The sequence below is a fragment of the Schistocerca cancellata genome, chromosome 9 (genome assembly GCF_023864275.1).
Source record: "Schistocerca cancellata isolate TAMUIC-IGC-003103 chromosome 9, iqSchCanc2.1, whole genome shotgun sequence".
Lineage (NCBI taxonomy): Eukaryota > Metazoa > Arthropoda > Insecta > Orthoptera > Acrididae > Schistocerca > Schistocerca cancellata.
In genome coordinates this window covers 358,129,240-358,148,436 of record NC_064634.1, presented here as the reverse complement: position 1 = coordinate 358,148,436, position 19,197 = coordinate 358,129,240, and the positions used below count along the sequence as shown (strand labels likewise).

The following is a 19,197-nucleotide window of genomic DNA, read 5'->3' as shown; positions in this document are numbered from 1 at the left end:
GACGTGCTTATGGAGCTTTTTTAGGTTGGAGGAATCCACCCTTGGGATCAAAGATGTTTGGTCTGATAAATTAGCCATAGTGGCCACAGAGAATATTCATCTTCACAGATCAGAGATAGAAAAGGTTGATATGATTTTAGTAAACTGCTGGAGCATCCAAGGAAAGGTCCCAGAATTGGTATCTCTTACTGAAGTCTATAATGCACAGATAGTGTTAGGAACAGAAAGTTTCTTGAGACAGGGTGTTAATAACAGTGAAATCCTAAGTTCAGATTGGAATATTTATTGTAAGGATAGGGTAGTCACCAGGGGTCATGGCGTGTTTATTGCAATAAAGAATTCAATAAAATCTAGTGAGGTTATCATGGATTTCATTTGTGAATTAATCTGGATGAAGTTAAGTATCAAAGATCAGTCAAAAATGGTAATCAGATGCTTTTATAGACCACCTGGGTCAGGAGCTCTAGTGGTAGAGCACTTCAGACAGAACTTGCAGAGTATTGTTAACAATTTTCCTGATCATGCCATTGTAATAAGGGGTGACTTCAACTTGCCAGGTATAGATTGGAAGTGCCATGCTATCAAAACTGGTGCAAGAAACAGGGATTAATGTGATATTTTTGTGGATTTGTTGTCCAAACATTACTTTGAGCTTATAGTTAGAGAACCAGCTCATAAAGGTGACATCTTAAACCTCCTGGCAACATAAAGACCTAAACTTATCCAATCATTTAATGTAGAGCAAGATATCAGTGATTATAAGGGTGTGATAGCATCCATGACAATGCATCTTTCAAAGAATGTTAACATAGGTAGGAAGATATTTTTTCCTAGCAAGGGTGACAGGATACAAATTTCAAAGTATATGAGCAGTCAGCATCAAATATTTGTTGATGAGGACAAAGATGTGAAGAACAAAGTGATGTAAAAGACACACCATGGTTTCATAGCCATGTCATAAAACTGCTACATAAATGAAGACAACTTCATCTCAGAGTCAAGAGAACAAAAACCTCGCTGACAAACAAGAACTGAATGAAGTGAAAATGAGCGTAAGGAGAGCAATGAGAGAAGTGTTCAGTGACTTTGAAAGTAAAACTTTGTCAACCAATCTAAGTAAAAACTGTAAGAGGTCTTGGTCTTATGTAAAATCAGTGTTGTTGTTGTGGTGGTCTTCAGTTCAGAGACTGGTTTGATGCAGCTCTCTGTGCTACTCTCTCCTGTGCAAGCTTCTTCATCTCTAAGTACCTACTGCAACCCACATCCTTCTGAATCTGCTAGGTGTATTCATCTTTTGGTCTACCTCTACTATTTTCGTCCTTCACAATACCCTCCAATACTAAATTGGTGATCTCTTGATGCCTCAGGGCATGTCCTACCAATCAGTCCCTCCTTTTAGTCAAGCTGTGCCACAATTACCTCTTCTCCTCAATTCTCTTCAGTACCTCCTCATTACTTACGTGATCTCCCCATCTAATCTTCTGCATTCATCTGTTGCACCAGATTTCGAAAGCTTCTATTCTCTTCACATCTAAACTATTTATTATCCATGTCTCACTTCCATACATGGCTACACTCCATTCAAATACTTCCATAAATGATTTCCTGACACTTAAATCTATACTCGATGTTAACAAATTTCTCTTATTCAGAAATGCTTCCTTGCCGTACCCAGTCTACATTTTATATCTACTCTGCTTCAACCATCATCAGTTATTTTGCTCACCAAATAGCAAAACTCATCTACTACTTTAAGTGTCTCATTTCCTAATCTAATCCCCTCACCATTACCTGACTCCATTCGACTACATTCCATTATCCTTGTTTTGCTTTTGTTGATGTTCATCTTATGTCCTCCTTTCAAGACACTGTCCATTCTGTTCAACTGCTCTTCCAGGCCCTTTGCTGTCTCTGATAGAATTACAATATCATTGGCAAACCTCAAAGTTTTTATTTCTTCTCCATGGATTTTAATTCCTGCTCCAAATTGTTCTTTTGTTTCCTTTACTGCTTGCTCAGTATATGGATTGAATAACATTGGGGCTAGTCTACAACCCTGTCTCACTCCCTTCTCAACCGTTGCTTCCCTTTCACACCCCTCTACTCTTATAACTGGCATCTGGTTTCTGTATAAATTGTAAATAGCCTTTTGCTCCCTGTATTTTACTCCTGGCACCTAGGTTGCTTGCGGAGTATGACACAGGTGTAGATTTAGATATTTATTCATTCATAAAACATTACCAAGAGAGAAAAAAATCATTACAGATCTTGCTCTCTACTCCCTACAGGAACTGTAATGACTTTATCCAATGCTAAGATGTGGAGTTTATTTATAGTCAGAAGAACTAATCAATGCTAACTTTGATTTGAAAGAGGAGTGGAGCAAGAACTTAAGAGGGATCATTTCAAGAAAGAATGGAAATGCTGAAGACCCGGTGGTGAATCTGTTGTGTTTCATTGTCATGAGGTAGATCAGAGTCCAGTTTAAATGCTTCCAAATAGAGTATGAAGTAACAAAGGCCAAAATTCTTTGTGTGTCTGTAGTGGTGAACAAACCATCACTGACATGACTGAATATAGCTATAGACAGCTGGTGCTTCATGGACACAGCTATAGTCTTTACACTAGTATTTTATGGTGCTAAAGTTCCAACAAATATCATCCTCTGACATTTTTATACCTCTATAATACAAAATTTATTGTAAATGATGCATTGGATCAAAGGTAACTCCTTAACTGATAAATTTATAATTTTAGCAGCAACCATATTGCACTGTGGAACAATATTATGTTCATTGTTTGAACAGCTGTCTATTTCTAAGCAATCTGCACACTGCTAAGGTTTGGAAGTAACACAGCTTGGGTGAACTGTTCACCTCATACAACCCACTAACATTCATCGCTGTCTGGGATAATAAACTTCCTGATCTTTCTGCACAGAATTTGAAACAGATCTGAAATTACTGTCAGTAATTATGATGTGCCATTATCCCAGGAATCAGTACTTTGCCCACTTTTGTTCAGACTCTTTCAAAAAAATATTGAAGGTAGTCAGAAGGAACAAAAATACTCTATGCTGTTGATCTGACATCAGTAACTGTAGAAAAAAATTCATAAAAACCTGAAACAGCAGATTTATTTCAACTAATAATATAGTGTAATGGTTCATAAAAACTTAGTTACCAATAAAACTAAAACAGAAGAAAGTTCATTGTCATCACTAATACAGAAAAGGATAACCCCATAGATATATCTATGGATGATAAAAGACTGGAAAAATTTATCCTTGTAAAATTTTTGGGCATTATATTAGGCATTAAGCTTCAAGTGGGACAACGTACAGAAATGTCTGCTGTAAATGAAGCACTGTCTATTACGAAACAGTTTTCACATTATGCCAATGAGAACTTTCTGTGTACTCCAGCAGTACAAAAATAATTTATGTATTGCAAAAAAAGGCATTAGGATTATTCCGAATAAGAAACAAAGAAACTAATGCAAAAAATCTTACAAAACCTACAAATATTCTCATTTCCATCTATTTACATAAATAGAACAATAGTTCCCTCAATAAACTGCAATAGATCACTAAAAGCCCTTTCATATGACACAAGAAATAGAGACTAGCTGAGACATATACCACTCAGACAGAGCTGTTGAAGAAGTCATCCATAATCTGCTGTACAACTTGTAAAGTGTCTGCCAAAGTATCTGTGGAACAGTGAGAGAAAAGATATTCTAGAAACTTCTTAATGATTATGTGGTTATAGAGAAATTTACAGCATAGAGAGATATATGGTGATGAGCCAAAATATTATGATATTGCCTGCTATGAGATTAAATGCCACCTGGTAATACATTAAGGAACATATGTAAGTGGAGCAGAGACAAATGGAGGACAATTCTAGCAATAATACAGTTGTAAATTGGGGGAAATTCACTGATGTATGCAATTTTGACAAAGGGCAGATTACTGTAGCTCAGCACCTGAGAAGAATCATTTCAATTGGTCATAAATCCTGTGCTCCTGTCATGATCACCTATGGAAAGATGTTGAAGGACAGTGAAACTAAGAATAGGCAATAAGGTGTTGGACATCTTCATCTCATCACAAAATGTGGAGATTGGTTGTTAAAGCAGGCAATAATCTGTGGAAGATTTATGAGAGAATATGATGCTGGTGGATACACAAGTGATGTGGTGCACACCATTCAGTGCATATTGTCGAACATGGGGCTCCACAGCATACGAGCCCTATGTATTCCCATGTTGACCCAGTGACATCAGCAATTATGACTGCAGTGCATACACAGTCATCAAGATTGGACTGTGGATCAATGGTACGCTGTTGCTTGCTTGGATGAATCTTGTTTCCTGTTACATCAGCTCATTGGTTGTACCTAGATATGCTGTCATCCAGGTGAATGGCTAATGGAGACATGTATATCACCATGGTTGCAGGTCAGAAGAGGCAGTATTACTGTTTGGGGGACTTCACTAGTGCTTCCAAGTGACCTGTGGTATTAATCAAAGACAGCCTGGTAGCTCTGGACTACATGATCATTGTTACAGATCACCTGCATCCCATCATTCTTTATGTCTTCCTCAATGGTGAAGGATAACTAGCTGTTTAACAAGGCCAGAATTGTGCTACAATGGTTTGAAGAGCATGCTACAGAAATCACTTTTATGTCTTGGCCACTAAATATGCATCAACTGAAGCCAACGGAACACATCTGTGACACTGCGAGGATTCAGCCTTGTGCACACAAGTCACCAGTCCATAATTTATTGTAATTATGTGACCTGCACATAGACATCTGGTGCAATGTAACCCTAGAAAGATACTAAGGACATTTTGAAATCTTGCCATACACAATCACTACTGTAATGCATTCTCAGTCTATGAGTCTTAAGTTACATTTTGGTTTTAGATCCCATGTTGGTTGCTATAGATAAACTAATTTTATATTCTCAGTCTATGGTTCTTAAGTTACATTTTGGTTTTGGATCCCATGTTGGTTGCTGTAAATAAACTAATTTTTTGAGATAGGTAATTAGCAGCTTACATTAGGAGATGAACACTGGTACAGAATAGATTGCTGATATTTTAAAGTAAGCAGATCCTTAAAAAATAGCTTTCATTTTGTATTATCTTTTTACAAATGTGCCTGTTATTTCTAAAGAAAACTTTTACTTCATAGTTGCTGATATTTAGAATGACACATGGCTATGCTTTATGAGATCTCCTAGGAATTAATTTATATTAAGAATGATCTGCTAAGATAATCATAGCTTCCATTTGTTTATTAGGTATTGTTGTTTTATTTGTCAACTCACCTTGTATGAAAATGGCCAGTGTACAAGATAAAGATCAACATAATCTAGCTTAAGATCTGCTAATGTCTTCTTACAGGTTGGCACAACCAAGTCTGGTCTATGACAGGTGTTCCACAACTGAAACAATAATTTCATTTTATATAAATTTCTGTCTGCTGTAATTCACTCAGATTTCAAAATCTTAAACACGGCTGCAAAACAACATCCATGTAAATCTGAAGAGGCTGAAAAATCAGCCAATCATTTGCAAAACAAAAGTTTATTAGCCTTTGGCCTACGTTTTGGCATTTCTAAAAATATCTTCTTCAGGAGGAGTGATGTAACAAGATCCATTCCTTTTGAAGAAGACATTTTTTGAAATATCAAAACCTAGGTCAATGGCTAATAAACCTTTGGTTTGCAATTAGTTGGCTGATTTTTCAACCTCTTCACTCAGATTGTATTACTGCACTGCATAAAAAAAAGAGTTTACCCATTAAATAATTTAGACATACTTGTACAATATTTTTTAAAAACACTATGGTATAGATACAGGGTGACACATATTGAACTATATGAAATAAAATTGTCATAACTTCTGAAGTGTTTGTGTTAGGATGTTCAAACTGCACAGTTGGCTGCAGGTCGCAATGGGAATTATGTGCATGCAGACATGTCTTTTTGTTGGCCATTTGCATTTGGACAGGTTTGTCAATAATCAAAATTGGCACATTTGGGGGACTGAGAATCCACACTTCACAATTAAGAAGTCTCTTCACCCTCAATGGTTGACTGTGTGGTGTTCAGTGTCCAGTCATGGAATAATCAGTGCGATATTCCTTGATGGCACGGTGACTGCCAAACAGTATGTGAAGGTTTTGGAAGATGATTTCATCCCAATTACCCAAAGTGACCTTGATTTTGACAAGATATGGCTCATACAAGATGGAACTCTTAAGCTCGACCCCATTGAAGCAGGGGAGTGTCTGATGTCCTGGAGGAGCTCTCTGGGGACCACATTCTGGCTCTGGGGTACCCAGTGGCCACTGGCATGGGCCTTGATTGGCTGCATATTCTCCATATGTGAACACATGTGACTCCTTTTTGTGCAGCTGTATTCAAGATAAGGTGTACAGCAATAACCTCAAAATCATTAATTAGCTGAAAACAGCCATTCTGGAGGTCATTGACAGCATTGGTGTTCTGACACTTCAGTGGGTCATGCAGAATTTTGCTATTCATCTGCACCACATCATCACCAATGATGACAGGCATATCGAACATGTCATAACCTAAATCCAAATATCTGTAGTGATGTTTACATATTGAATAAAGTGTGTGCATGCCATAGTTTGCAACTAATTTACAATTTTTTCATATAGTTCAATAATTGCCACCCTGTATCTAACAAGCAATCTATCAAAATAAATGTAGCGTATGAATAGTATTACTACAGATGTTCTGGCTCACCCCTCAGCTTTAGTTTGGATCTAGAGTTCCTAGCTTCGAGACCTGTTGGCATTTTTGCCTTAGCCTCATCAGTGCCTTTGAAAATGACCTTGAATGTGACATCTCAGTCTTGAACCAACCCAGTTTTATAGCTTACATTATTTTCAGTTACCAGTACATATAGGCAGTAACCATATTAGGGCTTTTATAAACTAATCCAAAGAATTATATCATGCTTGATGATTTTCTCTCAGACCATGTAATGCCTCAAATTACTTACAAACTCTACTTGTTCCATCTTTGTATCTTGGAAAATGCCTCATATAAATTTCTGTGAAAACTTTACCATTTATTAATGCAGTCTGTACATCCATCTGTTCTACAATTAAATACTTTGGCAACAGTATGATAGCAAAAGTTCCAATGTTTGCATCATAGCAACTGGTGAACAAATATCCATTACTTTAGTGTTGAAATTTGTTTTTTTTATTTATGTATTTTTATTGTTTATACTCTTTTAATTGATTTTAGTAATAAAACACATCGTTTTTTGCATTATCCAAACAACAAATGGATTATAAATCTTTTTAATATTAAAGTTAAGTATTATTTTCAAACTACCAATTTCTCAGGTAGATTTACATCCTAAGTCATTTTGCCTTACATGGATGGACAAAAGAAAATTGAAATTGTTCAGTTACATCACCTGACAAAAAAAGTGAAGCAGCCAGAACACATGGTTGGATTCAATGTAACTCCATTCACATACACACAATCAATGGGTATGTAAATTCTCTGTCACAGATAGAAAGGCAGTAGAGTGCATTAGCATTTTTCATGTTTAGTGTTGTTCCAGGTATGTTAGGAAATGTAAGGGGCACAAATGGTGTCAGACATTGTGTGTTCACTATGAAGGACATGGAGATGCAACGATTTACGTGAGACAGTGACATTAAGAACTGACATCATATGAAAAAAAACCTCATTATATGTCTCCATTTGGCCAACTGGTTGAATCATGCACCCTCTACATTTGCTGAGCATTCAGATATGACAGTGATCCAGTGTTGGACAGCATGGGAATATGATACCAGGGATACTTTTCATCAATGTTTCATTCAATTACATCTGAGTGTCACAAGAGAGGATTACCAAACTGTATACCAAGCAATCCCTTCACATCTGTGCGTGTCATATGACAACAAATAAATTATTCTATGCATTATTCTGTGACATCTGCACCACTGTCAGCAGCCAGACTAGAGATTTACCGCTCCATATGTGGACTGATTTCACAACACAAATGGCATGGAGTGTTACCATGACCAGAAGGTATGGAATGCTGATGAATGGCATCACATTGTGTTCAGCAATGAATCTTGGTTATGCAGCACCCCAGATCACCATTGTTCCTGAGTATATCAGTAACCTGGGAACATGTCCTGTTATTCCTATGTTTAGGAGAGGCACAGCGGTTTTACCCATTTGGAGTCAGCGTGTGGAGTCATCGGCTATTGCTTCAAGTGAGAGCTGGTACTGACTGAGAGAACTCTGACAGCACATTTGTACACCACAGACATCCTGCTTCCTCAAGTGTTATCTTTCATGTGACATCATCATCATGCCATGTTTCGACAGACAATGCTCATCTACATCAGGCACACCCTTCGCCAGCAAGATTGCCACATCTGTGCCCAATAGAAAGTGTCTGGGACCAGCTTCAATGTCACCTCCATCCCATTGCCAGTATCCAGGGTATCAAGGGTATATTTAAAAAAAACGAAAAAGGAAACAACCATGCCACAAATGAATTATCTGAATGGGACAGAAGTCAGTAGATGTGATGTACATGTACAGACATAAAATGATCGTAGTTTCAGAAAAATCAGATGATTTACTCAAGAGAAAGAGCTTCACAAATTGAGTAAGTCAATAATACATCGTTCCACTTCTGGTCCTTATGCAAGCAGCTATCAATAGAGTTGTTGAATGTCCTTCTGAAGGATATGTGCCAAATTCTCTCTAACTGGCATGCTATGTTGCCAAAATCCCACGATGGTCAGAGGGCATTTCTCAGAATGCTCCAGACATTCTCAGTTAGGAAGATATCCAGCAACCTTTCTGGTCAATTCTGGGTTTAGCAAGCATGAAGTCATGCAGTAGAAATTCTTGCCATGTGTGAGCAGACATTATCTTGCTGAAATGAAAGTCCATGATGGCTGGACATGAAGGACAACATAACAGGGTGTAGGATATCAACATACTGCTGTGTTCTAAAGGTGTCATGGATGACAACCAAAAGGGTCCTGCAAGGAAAAGAAATTGCACCTGAGACCATCACTCCTGGTTTTCCTGGTGCAAGTCTTTCGAGTTGACGCCACTTCAGCGACTTGCGTGTCGATGGGGATGAAATGATGATGATAAATACAACACAACACCCAATTCCTGAGCAGAGAAAAGCTCCGACCCAGTCGGGAATCGAACTCGGACCATTAGGTATGACATTCCATCGTGCTGACCATTCAGCTACTATGGGCAGACCGACTGTATGGTGGATGATGGTCATATTCGTATCCCACCATTGTCCGGGGCATCTCCAGACATTATTTCCTTGGTCACCGGGGCTCAATTCCAATCGGGACTCATCACTGAAGGCAATTCTACTCCTCCAGTCATTGAGATTCCAGGCAATAGACATGACTGGAGACGCCATAACAGTGGTGGGATACCAGCCCAATTGTCGCCGCCAGCCCGCATCTCGTGGTCGTGCGGTAGCGTTCTCGCTTCCCACGCCCGGGTTCCCGGGTTCGATTCCCGGCGGGGTCAGGGATTTTCTCTGCCTCGTGATGGCTGGGTGTTGTGTGTTGTCCTTAGGTTAGTTTGGTTTAAGTAGTTCTAAGTTCTAGGGGACTTATGACCACAGCAGTTGAGTCCCATAGTGCTCAGAGCCATTGTCGCCGCCATATGACTTGACAGCCAGGAATAATGGTGTGGGGTGCCATTTATTTTCACAGCAGGACCCTTTTGGTTGTCATCTGCGGCACCCGTACAGCACAGCACTACGTCAACAACATTCTACGCCATGTTTTGTAGCTCTCCATGACAAGCCACCTTGGGCTTTCATTTCGCAAGATAATGCTCAGCTACACACTGCATCCAGGACAAGTGGGCTCATACTGCCAAGTTCTTTGAAAATTGGACTGGATTTTGTAATCGCTGAAATAACGTCAAATATGCTTTCATCCTGTGAAGGTTTATTTCGTTCCTTTCCTGGGTGCTTCTCTTTTCGTGTCTGGCAGAGTATCGTTTCCAACTCTATTTTTGTTTACAAGTACTATGCGGAGAGTAATGATGTGTTTATCTATACTCCTCAAGCCACCTTCCAGTGCGTGGTGGAGGGTTCTTTGTGTATCAAGGACGCTTACCGCGTTTCCTCTTCCAGCCAGGAATGGTTCCCAGGAAGAAAGAATTTTGGTAAGCCCCCGTGTGAGCTCAAATCTTATTACTTCTACCGTCATAGTCTTTTCATGAGCCGTATCACTCTATTCTTCTATGAACTAAACTCTCGGAAATTTAACTCTAAACCACACATTATGCACAATGCCTATCCTGTAGCGTCTAGTACTGGAGTTGGAAGAGCATCTCTCTGGCGTTGTTTCACTTACTAAATGAACCTGTCACGAAACGTGCTGCTCCTCTTTGAATCTTCTTTATTTGTTATGTCATATCTGCCTGGTACAGATCTCAAACTGTCAAGAAATATTGAAGCTTTCGTGGAATGAGGGTTTTGTAAGCCATCCCCTTCACGGATGGACTACACTTCCTGAGGCTTCTTCTGATGCAACTCACTCCGACATATACCTTACTTGTTATCAGTTTCATAATAATAATAATAAAAATTTACGTGACTGTTCCACTTCAAATCACTCCTTACACATAGATGTGAAAGCTTTCAGTGGTTGTCCTGCAATCGTGTAATGGATCTTTTTATCCATTTATCTATAATACGCTGCACTCGTTTACGCTGAGGTCGGCTGCCAATCCCTGCACCAAGCCTAGATCCTCTGCAGATTCCTTGCAGTTCGCTAAAATTTTCTGGTGTTGCGACTTCTTCGCATGTGCAAAAGCAGCATGTGCAAGAAGCCTCATGGAACTTCAGATGTTGTCCACTAGATCGTTACATATCTAGTGAAAAGTGATGATCTTATAACAGTCCCCTGGTGTACTTAAATGTCTGAAGAGTTCTCTCCATTAAATCTTCATCCAGTCACAAAGTTAGTCTGATACGGCATACCCTCGCATTTTATTCATTAGATAAGAGTGAAAAGCAGTATCACACATCTGGACAAGGAACATGACACAACCTGCGTGACATTATTTAGTGCCTCCTGGGCCTCGTGGACGAACAAAGGATAAGCTGTGGTTCACACGATCGTTGATTGCGGAGTCCATATTGATTCCTAAAGAGTAGGCCTGCATTTTTACTCTCCAGAAATGTCATAAAACGTGATCATAAAACATATTCCAAAACTTTGCAACAGACTGTGCGCCCGTTCCACAACCCTTCTTGAAAAGGGGAATGCTCCGCTCCTCCAGCGACCTGCGGAACACTGCTGGAGAAGCAAGTTATTCGCATACTCTATGTAGAATCGTCCAGTCGTCTTTCATTTGATGAGCGATTTCAGTTTGTTGTGTATTCTGCGGTCACTTATTTAGACACCTACCACTCTGATGTTCTTGTTACGATTTATAGGAGGAATCTCGGTACGTTCTTCCTCAGTGAAACAGTTGTGGAAAAAGGCATTTAATGGTTTGAATTTCTCTGTGTTACCTTCCATTTCGATTTTCGATGCCATTATGGTCACAGAGTGTCTGGACAGATGGCTTTAGCCGATTTACTGAATTAACATAATATCAAAACATTTTAGGATTTTGTGTCAGATCGGTAGGTAGAATTTTACTTTCAAAATGGATGAACGCTTCACGCATGGCTCTCCGCATTTTGGTTCCGTTCAGTTTTTATCTGTCTATGTAGCTTTGGCTACGTTTACATCTGCAGTGAAGCTATCTTTGCAGGCTTTCTAACACAGTTGTCGAATCACGGCGCCACGCCCTTCCCCCCCCCCCCCTCGCCCCCCCCCCCCTCCGCGCCCACCATATGCATAATCCCGTTACTCTCACAACTTTGCTCATAGCTTACCTCGTTTAGGTGACTGAGCTGAGCTATACTATTTAATTTTGTCCATTTATGCTTAACATATACAGCCTCAGAGATGAAAGTATCACGTTGACTGCTCAGCTAATCTTAAACGGAGACGGAAGGCAAGGGGGCTTCAAAAAATAGATTTTTAGATTTTAGCGTATTTGAAATGCCTGGTCTTTCCCGCGTGAAACCGTTTTTGTTTTATATAAACACGACAATTTTTTCGTAAAATATGATGGTTTTCCTGGCGCTCTGTGCAATCTGAGGACGGTACAGCAAGGCTTATGACCGGGTATGTGCAGAACAAACCCTATGGTCCTAATGTCACAGTTTCTAAATTATAGTGCATTGGGCATGTCCAGAAGAGAATGGGGTCCAGGATGAGAAGATTATTGAAAGAAAAGTCAAAAATACTATTGGAAGATAGCAAGAAGATAGGTGGTAAAGGTCGCCTGAGAAATGTTGAAATAGGTAGATTACAGAATTGTTATGGCTTGGCCATAAGAAGAAATGTAGGGAATTTAGAAAACATAAAAATCTGTATGGGCTATCTTTTTCCATAAGCTTTCCAGTACACGGTCTTTGCCCGAATAATCCTGACACTTGGTGCATGTACAGGAGAAGTGCCAGATGTGATGACAAACATTCTTTACCTGTATAAGTAATGAATGAAATTAAACCCATATTTAGACACCTTTGTAAAGATACGTTGTTCAAGAAATGTCTTCATGGGAAACCTAAAATTTAAACGAATGTGTGAATTCTGTCATTTGGAAGCGGTTATCGAAAACGGTATTTGTTCAGCTTACAAACCTCGAATTTGGTCTTTATGATGCTATTTTATGCTTCAATGATGGTGTAATTAGAAAACTGAATGTTTTGGAATTATCGGGCATAAAATCTAGTGGAAATATTGCAAAATCCTTCGTGCAAATAGATAAAGAGAGAATCCGCAAAGCAGATATTGCTAATTTAAAATGCACAAAAGAAGCCAGACAGAAAAGAAGAGGGACCAAGAGAAGAAAAGAAGATCAGTATGATTCACATGATGCTCAGTATGGCGGAGGAAAATATTATTGGTAAGTAATTCTCATCAATAACTATACTATAATTGCAATATTAAACTTTAAATGGATTTTTCTCAAAACTACATTTTTTTTTACTTTCAGGTACCATTATTTGATAAACTAATGAGGTTAGAAACGTGACATTCGGTCAATTTGTACTGCAGATAGTAAATTGAGAACCAACAAACAATAAGAAACTGTTTTATAATAATTAATGTACAAAAAAGTTATATTTTACTAGTGAAAGAATAATTTTTTTTTCTTCAGAACCATAAGAGGTACTATATACAGCAAAAATTTCGTTGTTTTATCACATATAGTTCTTTTGAAAAGTGTACCTATTCAAAGGGTAAAATAGCATTGGCAGAATAGGGATAAAAATTGCCTTCCGTCTCCCCTTAAATCTACTCCTAGTTGCATTTACCGAACAGATTATTTTCTTACCTTTCTTAACATTCTTGTCTAGAGCCGTATTCCGTCGTTCTACATCGATCTTATGATCATTGGTTTCTCGTTCTCCGTTCGCTGAGTCGGAAATTTCGGGCCTAGCTGGACTGCTGGTAGCATTTTGGAAGTCATGAGTGATTCCTTCAGATGATTTCAGGGCGTTATTATTATTATTTTCCTACTACTCTCCGCAGTGTTCGACCGTCCCTGTCCGTCATAAGAGGAGGCCTTGCCTAGTCTTGGTGCAGCTGCGGTTGTTCCTTCGAGTTCCCACTTCACAATCACATCACCAATAGTCGATTTGGGCACTTCTAGAAGGATAGAAAAGTCCCTGATGGATTTGTTACTCAACTGGCATCTAATGGCTGGTTCACGTTCGAGATAACTGCGCTCTCCTAACGGATCCAGTCTGCTGTTACTGCTTCTCTACTCACAACAAATTTGTTATGTCAAATAAGGGATAGATACAAAACAATTTTTAGTTTCTGTTTGCAACACACACAGATTACACAGATTTAGTGTAGTTGTTCCACCAAAACGAATCAGGTTGGTCGCAAAATGCACGAAAAGTTGAAAACCATGAGCCAAGTGAAAGAGACTGGCAACTGACAACTTCTCTACTGTGCTTCCTTTTATATCAGCAGATCAGCACTCGTGACGTCTAGTCGTCAGTTCCGCATTACATAGGGGTGTCCAGATACTTTTAATAAGATAGTGTATAGCGAAGCCGATCAAGTACAGTGTACCCACAGTTGCCAGTCTCTTTCACTTGGCTCATGGTTTGCAACTTTTCGTGCATTTTGTAACCAACCTGATTCGTTTTGGTGGAACAACTCCACTAAATCTGTGTAATCTGTGTGTGTTGTGAACAGAAACTAAGAATTGTTTTGTATCTATCCCTTATTTGACATAACAAATCTGTAGTTCCAATTTTTATTGATGTTCTGTTAAAATTTGTTGACATTACTTACGAATTACTTATTTTCATGCTCTATCAACTTGTCGTTAGTGAACTACAAAGAAGTAGCGATATTTCCGTTAATGCTGGTTTGCTTGAAAAATGTATATGACTTTACGTTTTCTTTCTGCATCATCTGCATGTCTTTTCTGTACACATTGGAATGATGATGTTTGGTTTGTGGGGCGCTCAACTGCGTGGTTATCAGCGCCCGTACAATTACCCAATCTTTTGCTCAGTCCAATTTCGCCACTTTCCTGGATGATGATGAAATGATGAGGACAACACAAACACCCAGTCATCTCGAGGCAGGTGAAAATCCCTGACCCCGCCGGGAATCGAACCCGGGACCCCGTGCTCGGGAAGCGAGAACGCTACCGCGAGACCACGAGCGGCGGACTATTTCTGCGGAAGTCCTTACCTTGCTGGTGACAAACACCTCTTCCCGCTTGACTGCCCCTTCCTTAAATTTTTCTTGCAGTGCTTCGCCCACTTCTGACTCGTTGCGGTACACAGCAGCGGTGTCGATATGGCGATAACCGGCGTCGGTTGCGTGTTTAACTGCCTCCCTGACTTCTCCTGGAGTTGCCTGAAACATCACAAAACATAAGCTCTAACGTTTACCTACCGACTTTGATGCTAGACACTTTTTATCAGTAACTCACATATGACTTTGGGGCATTCTCACACATTATCAGCTCGGTTTTCGGCGCGCGGGGGGTTAGGTTAAGTGGCGTGTAAGCCAAGGGACCGCTGACCTCAGTTTGGTCCCATAGCACAAACTTCCAGCTCGGTTTTCGCGCAGAAATAACACTATCCACAAATCAGAGGACAGACGCCACAGTTCAGGTTCTGTCTTTCCCGACATCGCGAAACCCAACGGTAAGATTTGACGCGAGGGTTTTTATTTATATCATCCCACACACAATTTGCACTGCATACAGTTCTCCTTGTTAACACGTTTCCATCGAGGCGACAACTTCTTACATGAAGAGTCGGTGTTGACAGCATGGTAAAGGTTGTTATAGTTACGTTTCCTGAAGGTCTCTAGTTACTGATTCCACTAATGTTTAGAAAAGTTAAAATACAAATCGAAGGGCTAGTGACAATGTTATCAGACTGTACATTACCCTTTGATCTATATTCTATATCTACATCTACATTTATACTCCGCAATCCACCTGGCGGTGTGTGGCGGAGGGTACCTTGAGTACCTCTATCGGTTCTCCCTTCTATTCCAGTCTTGTATTGTTCCTGGGAAGAAAGATTGTCGGTACGCCTCTGTGTGGGGTCTAATCTTACTGATTTTATCCTCATGGTCTCTTAGCGGGATATACGTAGGAGGGAGCAATATACTGCTTGACTCCTCGGTGAGGGTATAATCTCGAAACTTCAACAAAAGCCCGTACCGTGCTACTGAGTGTCTCTCATGCAGAGTCTTCCACTGGAGTTTATCTATCATCTCCGTAACGCTTTCGCGATTACTAAATTTTTTTTTATTTATTTTTTTATTTATTTATTTCGTATTCCATTAATCCGTATTGTGATAAATCACAAGGATGTGGAATGAGTCATGATTACATACAACAGATATAATACACATATATAAAATGACAAAAATGTACCATAAGATTATGAATAAGTTTGTAGGTTAAAATCAAATCAAAGGTATAGCTCAAGTAATATAAAACAATACCTAAAAAGGAAATATAGTACATTTTCCAAATTAAACAAATAATACACATATATAAAATGACAAAAATGTACCATAAGATTATGAATAAGTTTGTAGGTTAAAATCAAATCAAAGGTATAGCTTAAGTAATATAAAACAATACCTAAAAAGGAAATATAGTACATTTTCCAAATTAAACAGTTAATGTGATCTATAGCAAACAAATTTTTATCAGTATAAAAAATCATTGCTTTATCTGTAGATACTCATCAAGAGAATAGAAGGAATTTACCATTAGGTATTCTCTCAATTTACATTTAAAAGTAGGTAAGACATTAATGTGATCTTTAATACCTGATGGAAGGGAGTTGAAAATTTTTGTGGCTGAATAATGAACACCTTTCTGAACAAGACTTAAATGTTTCAGATCCCTGTGTAGATCATTTTTAGACCTAGTATTATGATCATGACATTCACTATTAGTTTTAAAAAGAGATAGGTTGTTAGAAACAAAAATCATCAAAGAAAATATGAATTGAGAGGTAAGTGTTAATATTTGTAACTTATGAAACAGACTTCTGCAAGAATATCTTGGATGAACACCACTCATGATTCTAACAGCTCTCTTCTGTGCAGTAAATATTTTTTTGGCTAAAGGCTTGTTGCCCCAAAATATTATGCCATACGACATGATAGAATGAAAATAACCAAAGTAGGCAGCTTTAGTAGCGTCCTCATCACCAATGGGGGTGATTACACGCAGAGCATAAGTTGCCACACTGAGCCTTCTACGTAGGTCTAAGATATGCTCAGACCAGTTCAGCTTGCCATCAATTAGAATGCCCAAGAACTTAGATGATTCACAGTGTAGTATATTTTGGTTACCACAGTTTAAGTGGCATACTTCATTTTCTTGTTGAGATGTGTGAAATTGCATATACTGAGTTTTCTGAATGTTTAGAGTTAGTCCGTTGCACTTAAACCAGTGTAGGATGTCAACGAGTACAGCATTACATTTATTTTCTAGGTCACTGTTAGTTCGACTTTCAAGCAGAATAGTGGTGCCATCGGCAAAAAGAGTAAATTTACACTCGGTGTCTGTGCAAAGTGGGAGATCATTGATGAAGATAAGGAAAAGCAAAGGTCCTAGGATGGACCCCTGAGGCACACCACACTTTAATGTGCCCCAATCAGAAGAAATGGGACTATCATTGGCACCATTAATTATCACCTTCTGTTTTCTGTTTTGCAGATATGATTCTATCCATCTACCAATGCTACCTCGCAAGCCATAAAAATTAGCCTTATGTAAGAGAATGTTGTGGTCCACACAGTCAAAGGCCTTAGACAAGTCACAAAAAATTCCAATAGGTGACATTTTATTATTTATTGACTCTAAAATTTCATTTGTGAGAGAAAAAATAGCCTGCTCAGTTGATCTACCTTTTTGGAAACCAAACTGGTTTCTGTTGAGTATGTTGTGGCTGTTAAGATGTTCTACAATTCTTGTACACATTAGTTTCTCTAATACTTTTGAGAAACTACTTAGTAGTGATATTGGACGGTAGTTAGATAAATTAGTTTTGTCACCCTTCTTGAAAAGTGGTTTCACAACGGCAAGCTTTAATCTCTCTGGGACAACACCTTGCTGGATAGACTCATTAAAAATGTGACACAGGACTTGACATATGTGGTCACTACAATGCTTCAGTATTTTTGGTGAAATGTTGTCAATACCAGTGGAATTTTTATTTTTTAAGGCCTTGATGGTATTTTTAACTTCAGTAATAGTAACTGGGGCAATACAAATTGGGTCATACGTGTTAGGGTTAGCTCTGTGTAATAAATGCGTAGCAGCATTTAAGGAACCGTTACAACCTACTTGTTCTGCTGCAGTTATGAAGTGATTGTTGAATATGTTGGAAACTGTTACAGGATTATGAATAACCTCATCCTTATAGCTTATCTCTGTGGTAATAACATTCTTGTTACTCTTGCCACACTCTCTCTTTATAACATTCCAAACTGCTTTTATTTTGTTCTCAGATTTATCAATTTCAGACTTAATATACAGGCTCTTGGATTTGTTTATCACCCTTTTTAAAATTTTACAATATAACTTAAAATGAGACCTTTCAAGGGGATCATTTGATACTCTTAGTGAGGCATGTAACTCCCTCTTATTCCTGCAAGAAATTTTTATACCTCCAGTAATCCATGGTTTACTGGAAGAAACCTCATTGTTCTTTCTGACAGTTTTTTTTGGGAAAGCCATTTCAAATACAGATATAAATTCATTTAAAAAAAGGTTAAATTTATCATTAACATCTGATGTGCTGTACACTGGCTCCCAATCTATCTGTGACAAATAGTCGTTAAAGGCAGACACAGTTTCAGTGTTTATACATCTATAGGACCTATAGGTGTGGGAGATTTTATTGCACAAACTGATGTTATTTACTTTCAGAAGTTGTCCATCATGGTCAGACAGGCCATAAATTACTTTGCTCACACTAGCACTGTTGACTCTATTCTTGTCAATGAAAATATTATCTAGAAGGCTCTTGCAATTTTCTGTAACTCTAGTGGGCCAGGTAACCATCGCAGCCAAGTTGTAAGAATTCATTAAGTGGTCCAGGTCAGTTTTGAGGTTGTTATCAGTTAAGAAGTTGACATTAAAGTCACCTACAATTATTAAATTTCTAGTTTTAGAGAACAATTTGGTCAAAAGAGATTCTAACTTATTCATAAAGATGCAAAACTTCCCTGCTGGAGATCTGTAAATTATAAGCACAGTAAGTAACATGTCCTTTGCAGAAATTTCAGTCCCGCAAACTTCAAAATGTTGATCTACACAATACTTACTTAGATCTAAAGATTTATAAATGATTTTACTGTCTATATAAATTACAGCACCACCTTTCTCCTTACTTGTTCTGCAGTAATGAGTAGCTAGATAAATGATCCTGTAACGAAGCGCGCTGCTCTCCGCTGGATCTTCCCTATCTCTTATATCAACCTATCTGGTATGGATCCCACACCGGTGAGCAATATTCAACCAGTGGGCGAACAAGTTTAC

General features: G+C 38.6%; 1 protein-coding gene across 1 annotated transcript in view; it reads right to left on the bottom strand.

The window, feature by feature from the left end:
• LOC126100142 (aldo-keto reductase family 1 member B1-like) overlaps nucleotides 1-19,197 on the bottom strand; it is a 65,561-nt gene that overhangs the window by 30,927 nt on the left and 15,437 nt on the right. Inside the window, exons 2-3 of the mRNA XM_049910682.1 lie at nucleotides 14,865-15,032; nucleotides 5,341-5,457 (exon numbers count right to left, since the gene is read on the bottom strand). Coding sequence (XP_049766639.1) covers nucleotides 5,341-5,457; nucleotides 14,865-15,032 — 285 coding nt within the window. The remainder of the gene's footprint in view (nucleotides 1-5,340; nucleotides 5,458-14,864; nucleotides 15,033-19,197) is intronic.